General features: G+C 38.4%; 1 protein-coding gene across 1 annotated transcript; it reads right to left on the bottom strand.

The window, feature by feature from the left end:
• Positions 1-438: 438 nt before the first annotated feature.
• LOC140156440 (phospholipid scramblase 2-like) lies at positions 439-9,424 on the bottom strand. Its single transcript, XM_072179389.1, has 8 exons — positions 9,311-9,424; positions 7,423-7,500; positions 6,393-6,469; positions 5,238-5,377; positions 4,471-4,591; positions 3,722-3,824; positions 965-1,023; positions 439-816 (listed from the first exon to the last, which is right to left on the bottom strand). Exons 1-8 carry the CDS (start codon positions 9,411-9,413, stop codon positions 760-762), a joined length of 738 nt encoding a protein of 245 aa, XP_072035490.1. The 5' UTR covers positions 9,414-9,424; the 3' UTR covers positions 439-759.
• Between the last annotated feature and the right edge of the window lie 539 nt (positions 9,425-9,963).

Raw genomic sequence — 9,963 nt, 5'->3', positions numbered from 1 at the left:
AAGAGAAATTAATAGTTTCAATGCGAACGGCACACAGATTACAATCTGCGATTTCTGCGTAATTATAGCGCGTGAAAACATTAACGCGTGCGTAATATCATTTTACGCTGGAAAAAACGCGCAATTTGATCGTGACGCACGTGACCGGTCCATAGTTCATTTCCATGGACCGGTCCATAGTTCATTTTGTGGGCATAGTTAATTCAATGACTGCACTTTCAACCAATCAGATGACAGGAATCTATATATGAGGTATATAATAAAGTATATAAACATCTCAAAAAAGTAACTAACCCCCCTTAAATAATGACCATTATTCCAAAACGGGTGATTGTATAGGCCTATATTACAAATCTGTAAAATGCGTTGGAAGCAGAATTTATTTCTGCACATTTTGACACCTCATTTGCAGCAATTGACGTCACAGCGTACATTGAAATCAGTGTAACCCAAGATTTGAAAGTTGCAGTAAATTGTATTGATTTTGTATTCAGTGTAATGGAAGGAAATCTGTGTAATGATATCTGGGTGTTATTGTATTGTAAAAATTTGTATGTAAGTGCAACTTTCAAATCTGGACCTCACTACATTAAATTGACCGGTGTTTTATTGTTTTCTGGGCTATCGTATCAAATGAGGTGTCAAAATGCGCAGAAATAAATTCTGCTTCCAACGCATTTTACAGATTTGTAATACAATAGCCTCTTTTTGAATAATGGCCATTATTTAAGGGGGTTATTTACTTTTTTTTAGTTTCAGCTACTGCCCGCCACCGCCACCGTTTCCATTTTGTTGTGCTTCAATATACAAGTACTCCTGATAATGAAAAGAGAAACATAAAATGTCATTAGATCAATTGTCTTTAATAATTACAAATGGCAGTGTAACACGGACAAACAAGAAATGTCTTTAAAAAAGACGTCATATCGACATTATGTGAGGAATTGTATTGCCCAATACTTACAATCAGCATTGTAGCACCTATCAACATAGCTTTCATTTTGACATCCAAATCCATCGGAACTACATAAAAATGAGGAAAATATACCATCATCATCATCATCATACATCATCATCATCATCATGGAGTATTAGATTACCATAAAAACGAAAAAGTAATCTTTATCAGGGTTTGATGAAATTTTTACATAGATTTTTCACAATCTTTTCAACTGTCATGAATCATTTTCACTAGATTCTAAAAATATTTTGGCGTATATAAAATTGAAATAAAATGTTATGCCTCCTAAACGACATCAACTGTACTACAATTTGGTACCCAGTATCACGAATCGTTATTTAGTTTTTACACAAAAATATTTCATCGAAAACCCGCCCACTCGGCTATTTCAAAAAGCTAATCAAATAAATAATGTGCAATAAATATAAAATTAGCACTAAAATCAAGTTGCTTTTTTTACGCATTTTAAAAACAATTGGCCAATGGCGAATGCTGCTGTGTACCACCACCAACGCATTATTATCAACATTACAACATCATCGTGTTTTTTGTAACAAAATCAACTCGCATTGAATTCCAAAGTTGGTAATCTTAAGCAATCAACCGCACGTCATCATCATCACATAGTGCATTTACGTCCACGGCGAATTCACTGTGACCTTTCCAGCCATAAACCCGCTTATTGAAGATTAAACCGATATATGCAGTACTAAACCATTATATAGTAATCTATTGTCCAATGCAAATTTATTACCACCTGATAATATTGATCCAATGAGCGACCGAATTGTCCGCTTCGGACGACTAATCCAATCGATAATGACTCTATTGACATGTACGAGCAGAGCTCTACTGACCGAGTTTTGGGATATTTTTCACTGGTTTGCAGCTGTTTGCTGTCATTTACTCATCAAGGCAGACGACCGTTATTATAAGGACTATGCCAATTATTTAAAGATTGACATGTAGAGAATAAGCCATAATTGATTGACAGAAAGTACTAAATTTGTACCTATGACGGTTTTATGACACCAGTCTTCAAAATACGATCAAAAAATGGCTGCCCGGTGAAGTAAAATGTGCATTGGAATAACACGGCGAGTTTGGATAGATGGTAGGATTTCTTTTAAAAAAATGTATGTTCCCCCGTTATTAAAGCTTGTACCGGGTTGAAGATTCAGATATTTGGAAAAGAATAAGTAATTGAAACATAGAGAAAGTACTAAAATCATAGCTTTTATACTTTTTGATATATGATACTAACTAGTTCAACCCGTATAGCTACAACACAGCGCTACCAGTAGGGTTCAATTGCCTATTGTGAGTGCCCCTGTGTACGAAAGGCAAAATCAAGTTGCTCTGATTGAGATTAAAATAGACTTGTTGCAGAGAGATATGCAAAATAATCTTAATTCTAAAATTTGAGCCAAATCGGACAAACGGTTTTTGAGATATTGCTGTTGAAAGATTCTTTGTATTCTATTGTTTTTGCCAATATATTGATGAAGTTAATGAAGAAAATTGGCAAAATGTGCTCATTAATATTAATTTTGCCAATATTTTCCCAATATTTTATGAATAAACCTTCATACTACTTTTACCTTTAAATTTTGACCTGAAACTTTGCCAATGTGTCTCTATGACCTAAACCTTTAACATGTGATTTTCCCGCAAATCTAGATGGGCGGGAAAATCACATGGTAATGCTTTAGGCCATAGAAACACATTGGCAAAGTTTCATGTCAAAATCATATAAAATAAAAGTAGTATGAAGGTTTATTCATAAGATATTGGTATAATATTGGCAAACATGAATATTCATGAGCACATTTTGCCAATTTTCCTCATTAACTTCATCAATATATTTGCAAAAACAATAGAATACAAAGAAACTAAAACATGCATATCTTGACAACCGTATGTCCGATTTCCTTCAAACAAAAACTATTTTGCTCAGTGTATTTAGCTTAACTTATTCAATCTATTCAAATGGTTCTAAATTCAGTTTCTGTTTTCCAGAAACATCGTTTCGAACCCCCTTAACAATAACTGCATGATGAACAACATTATACGTTATCGTCACCATCATTTCCAACATCATGTACCACCACCCCTCTTTATAACACTAAAAACACCCCGGGGGCAACTAAACACAAATGACTATGCTGGTATGCTCCCTCGGAAAGACCCCTGCTTTTGGACTCCGCAGCTTCAAAAGACCCCTGCTTTTGGACTCCACAGCTTCAAAAGACCCCTGATTTTACCAAAACAGAGCGTTGAAAGACCCTTATTTTTTTTTTTATAATTTCAGCTCTAAAAGAACCCTAAATGGCTCATTCCTCACATTTTTGAAGGTTTTTCCCAGGCGATTTTCAACCAGAAAGCCATGAAATACCCTTGAATTTGACTGTTTGCAGCTTCAAAACACCCCTTTTACCTGTTCACAACTCCAACAAAAGAGCCCCTTATGTACGCCGTCACCTATCGACCCACACATCAAAATTCCGTGGCAGCATAACACACCAAAAATATGACGCGCCCCGGCCTACACAATCGAATCTTCATCAACACCATTGTTTCTTTCTAACACATTTACACTCCAAAAACTATGTTTAGCAATTACATTCTTGATGTTACTCCACTTCAAACACTGATAAAATTCCTAAACATCAATGTTGAATGGCTAAACACTATAATCCATCAATCCTCTAAACATGTTTAGTGTTTAATTGCTAAGTACAGTTTTTACAGTGTACTCACATTGAACTCCAAAGTTAGAAACTTTGGTAAAACATTCCTTGACGGCTCCAGCCCATTGCTTGGCGATGTTACCGACTACTGTCACTCCGTCCTTTGCGTAAACCTGCGACAACAACAAATGGGTTAAATTATAGAAAGAAATATATCCGTGTGATACTCAATTGTAGAGGTGACGGGATATGCCCGTCAATTTGCCACTTTTCCTGAAGTCGAATAGATTCGATGACCCCCTTTATTAAAGTCATGTACCCGATACCGCTTTTTCTAGGTTCGGCTCCCTATAGACCTCTCTTTTGCGAGAACTTTATCATCAAAATGCCATAAAATAATGAGGGAACTTTCAAATTCTCTTTCAGCAAATTATGTTGTAAATGTGGCAAATTTGGAACCAAAAACCTGATTGTGTTCATTTTTTTCCCAAAATTTTCTGCTCGATGACCCCTTATTTCTAAATTTTATAATGACCACTATTTTCTAAAAGTTATACCCAGTGACCACTTTCTGTTATTTTAGTTTTACCCAATGACCCCCCCTTTAAAAAACAAAACAAAACCACGACATTTTATACCAATAGGCACTACTTCCTAACGCCGGTAGGCTCATACCATCACTTCGAAAGTTGAGTGAGTGCCCCCATCCCCTGGAAAGATATATAAATATAAGGTAATTCAAAGAACTCTATCAAAGTCGTACCATTTCAGACGAGACTTAGAGTTACTATTATCATATTGCGATTGAATCGCATTTACCTTAAAGTCAAGGTCCGCTTGACAGCAGATAGTCTGGCATAGACAGCATGGTCCCCAGATATGAAACACTAGATCATCGTGTGCATCTGTGACCTCCAGATGAGGATACCATTTGCTTCCTCTGAAGATGAAAAAAAAAAATGAAAATGAATGTAGATCTTGAAAAACGTTACTTCAAGCAAAAGGCAGAGGGTAAAATCTTTATTTATGACTGAAAAAGAAAACGTACTATAGATTCATTAAACAAATCAACCGTGGACCCATACCGACGTACAGACCAAAATTAAATGCCCAATCGAGGATACTCACCGGGCAGACTGGATACATACCAATTAAGGGTGTACCCCAGGGGTACATTCTCTACCCTAACAAACGCGAGCATTGGTTTAATGTCAAGTGCACGCAGCTTAAAATTATGGCTGATTCCGGCAACCGTGGACGTCATCGGTTAGAGGTGTGTGACCGTTTACGCGGTTAAAGCAGTAGCATAGCCAGAATTTAAGTGGCAAAACTTATTAATTTTTGACAAATTTTTAGCCATTTTAAGGGAACATTACTCATTGGCGTCCCCATTTTATCCGTTACCATTTTCTTTGAGGCCGTTTGCCCCCCCCTCCTACGAACTTGCGGTAAAGAGTCAGATCAAGGTTCGTTACATGTCCTTTAATACAAACATACATACCCGGCACACATCGCTGCACACACCCCACCAATCTCCACAACTATTCATTCCATACCCGACACCTACAGTAACTCATAATACATACCCATGTTTGATTTTCCCAATCACTTCCCCAGGTGGCGATTCTACAGTGATTTCGTCTGAGCAACAATCACAGCATCCAGCATACCAGCATTGACCCATACCAGAACAACATTTGAATGGTCTCGACATCTTGACGATTTCCTGAAACAATTAGTTGGGGATGTACGTGATGTAAGAGGGCCTAGTTTGCACCCCTGTGGGATACAATGACACCTATAAAGTGCTAAGGGTGTCTATTACTATAGAATTGACAGGTTTCCAAAATTAAAATGTGGCTCGAAGCCGTGTAAGGCTCAAGTAAAGGTCAGCACATGGGTCAAATTTGAAACTTACTCAAATTTGATTAGAAACTATATTCATCTCGTCTTGGGGACTCAAAAAAAAAAACAGTTTGACCTACCTGCGACTTACCATTCTTGAGCAAAATGGTCAAAGCTGGGGATGGTCAGTTTTTTTAGCCACGCAGGCCGATTTCAATGAAAATGGCCTCAAATTGCTTATCCTGTGAAAACTTGACCCTTTCACGGATTCTAGCCAATTCTTAATTTTGGGAACCTGTCAATTCGGGTAGTTGACACCATTAGCACTTCAAAACATAGGTAGCAATAAATTCAAGTGAGGGGTGCAATAGACATGGTAGTAGTAAACACTCTTTATCAATGGCGTAGCGTCATAGGTGCACGGGGGAGGGGCACGTGCCCGAATCGATTGGAAAAATTTAGAAAATCCCATACGAAAATTGCCGAAAAACTGCTTGTGTCCCTTCCCAATCAGGCTCTGTGTGCCCCAATCATGGTCGATGCCCCCAGGATGACTCACGCTATGCCCTTGCTCTTTATAGCGGACGCTCACCGGACAGACTGTTTACACACCAAGGGTGTACCACAGGGGTCTATCTTCTACCCTAACAAACGTAGGCATTGGCTTTACGTCGAATTGCAAGTTGATTTATATGTTTATGTCCCCCAATCATGGTCGGTGCTTCCCATTACATTCATACTCTATCCTCTACAGCCTGGCTCTGTACAGTTATAGTTTCCCGATGTGCACCGTCACATATTTCACTTTGTCCTCTCATTGTCCTCCCCCCCGGAAAAATTCTTAGTGTCGCCATCAGTCTTCTCATTTTAAAGCGATTTCACTGCTACAAACATACCTGCCCATTGTTATCAGTGATAGTCATGGTGAACTGCCTCCGACTTTTACAAGCACAACGCCAGCAGAATGACGACTCTGTGGATCAAACATTGGATTCTTACTCGTACATCTTAGCACCCAATTCTATAACTAGCAATACTTTTAAAGAGGAGCAAAAATACCGGTATGTCGTGGTTGAATATATTACGCTCCTTGGCGAAGCAAACTTGAGTTTGAAAAATAACTTACATTTTATAGGGAAGTAAACTTGAGTTTAAGAAATAACTTATGCGCCATAGCGAAGCAAACTTGAATTGAAGAAATAACTTGCGCTCCATAGCGAAGCAAACTTGAGTTTAAGAAATACCTTAGGGCTGTGCAATAATTATGAGGCCCCTGGGGTAAAATTTCCAAACGGCTCTCCAATCGCTTGCCCCCCTCCCCTCTCGGCCTGCCAAAAAAATCTTTGCCCCCCCCCTTGTACATGCCAAATTTTTGTGATCCCAATTTGCAAACCTTAAATGGTCTAGATACATGTTGCGAGCGCAGCGAGCTGGAAAATTTGCATATGTAAGCGTTTCCGTACTGTTTTCCTAAGCCTTTTTAGAGCGTTTCATAAAAGCCGCCCCATGAATGTTTGCCAAAATCCCCCCCTCTGGGCTTGCCAAAATTACTTCCCCCCCTTTCGGCTCGTCAAAATGTTCTTGCCCACCCCCCCCAAAAACCTTCCCCAGGGCTCATAATTATTGCTCAGCCCCTTACGCTCCATAGCGAAGCAAACTTGAGTTTAAAAAATAAATTACGCTCCATGGCGAAGTAAACTTGAGTTTAAGAAATAACTTACGCTCCATGGTGAAGCAAACTTGAGTTTCAAATATAACTTACCCTCCATAGGGAAGTAAACTTGAATTTAAGAAATAACTTACTCTCCATAGCAAAATAGACTTGAGTTTAAGAAATAACTTACGTTCCATAGCGAAGCAAACTTGAATTTAAGAAATAACTTGCGCTCCATAGCGAAGCAAACTTGAGTTTAAGAAATAACTTACGCTCCATAGCGAAGTAAACTTGTTGACCCATTGTATTCTTGATAACATAACGGTTCTGAAAATCAAAGCCAGTCACCACTGTGTGAACAAAAAGAAAATTGGGCTAAATTGTAAAATAATTATATCAGGCGAGAAAACTCCTTTCAGATATATTCACAGATGCCACTTGGTGTTGTCAAAATTTCCTGAAAATGCACTTTTCTCTATCCTTTTGTACAGTAGGAAGGACAGAGCACAAATTTCCTGAAATTTGTACTGCTGAAATTCGCGAGGGCGCTGTTCAGGTGCCCGTAGCTCAAAAGTTCGACTAGATTAGTCACAAAAAATAAATTTTTATTAAATTTCAGACTTTATACTTTAAGAAAATCCATACGAAAGGGTAGAAAAACGAATTTACTTTCTTGTACTTTCACGTGTATTTCAATGGGACGATTATTTAGATGTGTGCCCCCTTTATCGATAAAACTTGGTATAATTATCGGCGAGAATCTATACGCACTAGTGGAAAATTTAAAATGAGAATTCTTTCACCCGAACCCGTGTGCTCAAATTTGCCCTTTCAATATCTACCGGTCGGTGATCTTGTGCTTGGCACACAGGGGTCTAAGGTTCGAGTCCCGGGGTTACCAAGTAACTTCTTTGTTCATTTTCTCTCCTTTTTCTTTCCTTCTTTTCTTTCCGATATCCAGAAAAATGCATGTTAGCTTTGTTATTTATTTAACCCTAACGCTAAACGTTATGGTTAAATGAAAAAAAATGTAACATAGACACTTCATTATGCAGTCATGTCTACAGCAGAATTCACCACGACCTTTGCAGGACTTAAACCCCATTACACCAAGATAAACCTCATTCAAAACAGCTCAACTATGTTAAATCAGGGATGTGTCTCATATCCCTAGTTAAATCCATAAACATATGTTTCTGATTTCCTGTGCGATATCGCAATGTGCTGTGATGGTCAATAGGTATTATAATTTCAGTTGGATGCACCATTACAAAGCAAACGCACATTTACAATACTGAGTGTGGCCTTTGTTTCCGAAATGAGAACAAAAGTCTGCATATTGTTATCCAGCCATGTTGATGGTACAACTCATGTCAAACTTGTCACATTTATTGTGATCGTATCACACAAGTAAATGAGAAACATGTCGTTTTAGACTAAACACGGTTTGGAAAAAGTTTTTCCATTTTTTAGCTCTCTATCGGGCAGTCAGAACTCCATATTTGGGAGGGCTCGACAACAATCTTCCCAAAATCGCATTTTAATCATTTTAGATGACCATAGAGGGAAAGAATTGAAGTTTTTTTACAGCTTCTATGGCGAAAATTGATCAAACCGATCACACGAATTTGCCATTAAAATTACACGTCCGACTGTTATGAAATTTTGGAAAACTCTCTTCGGGAAAAACAGCTCGGCAACAGCTTTCCCGTGACATTTTTTACTTCAAATTGTAGTATGTTAAGGATGAACATTATAATTCACATGTGAGCCTCTATGGCTATTATTGGGTGAAGGGTTTTCCCTCCAGCCCACTAACTAGTCTATTGCTTATACCTAAAGTACAGTGAGTGAGCTAAAGGTCAATCATCAATTGGAGCGCTGTGTGTGCACTGAATAGGAAAAACGTACAGTAACTGCATAATGTAGCATAAAAGATCTCGTGTTTAGCACATACACTATGGACCACAATGGACTCATCCCAATGGCGTAGCTCAGTAACCTATATCACACAATCAAAGTGCAAAATTTGACCTCAATTGCAGAGTGTGAGTTTTTGTACCGAAATTGTCAAGGGTCATTCAATGAATGTGCAAAATGTATTGGGGTCAATAAATTTTACCCGGATAGATGAGCATTTCGTGGATCCTTGTGATACACCTTCCAGTAATTCAAGTTGTTGATGTATCAACAACTGATCAAGTTGAGTCAGGTACTCAAGACCCGGTGGACAACCAGGTACTCCGCTTTCTGGTTTGGGCATCAATTCGATGGGTTTCGGTATCTAAAAAGGAGACACAAAAATAAGGAAACAAAAATATTCATTTTTTAATTCGTTCGGTAATCATGTTCATTTATTTGTTTAATTGATACACTCACTCTTCATTCTACGGAGCCCCGGCCCGAAGTGGCATGAAAGGAAAAAAAACCTCGGTAACTCGGGGCCCTGACTTAGTAACTCGGGGTTCGAGATAGTATAACTCGGGCCCCGACTTATAGTAACTAGTGGTCCGAGATAGTAACTCGGGGCCCCGACTAAGTCGGACCCCGAGATTTTTCTTTCATGTCACTTCGGGGTCTCCGTATCATTCGTTAGCTCGTTCATCGGGTTTTCATCTATCCATTCTTTGTTTCATGCATTATTCCCTTCGTCACCCATTGACTCATTTCACACATTCATTACTTTTTTCTTGATCCTTTCTTTCTTTCGTTCTTTCTTTCGTTCTTTCTTAGTCGCTTTTTCTTAGTCGTTCTTTCTTTCTTTCTTTCTTTCGTTCGTTCGTTCGTTCGTTCTTTCGTTCTTTCTTTCTTTC

This window comes from Amphiura filiformis, chromosome 7, assembly GCF_039555335.1.
Source record: "Amphiura filiformis chromosome 7, Afil_fr2py, whole genome shotgun sequence".
Lineage (NCBI taxonomy): Eukaryota > Metazoa > Echinodermata > Ophiuroidea > Amphilepidida > Amphiuridae > Amphiura > Amphiura filiformis.
The sequence above is the reverse complement of the archived record's forward strand: the minus strand, read 5'-3'. Positions and strand labels throughout refer to the sequence as shown.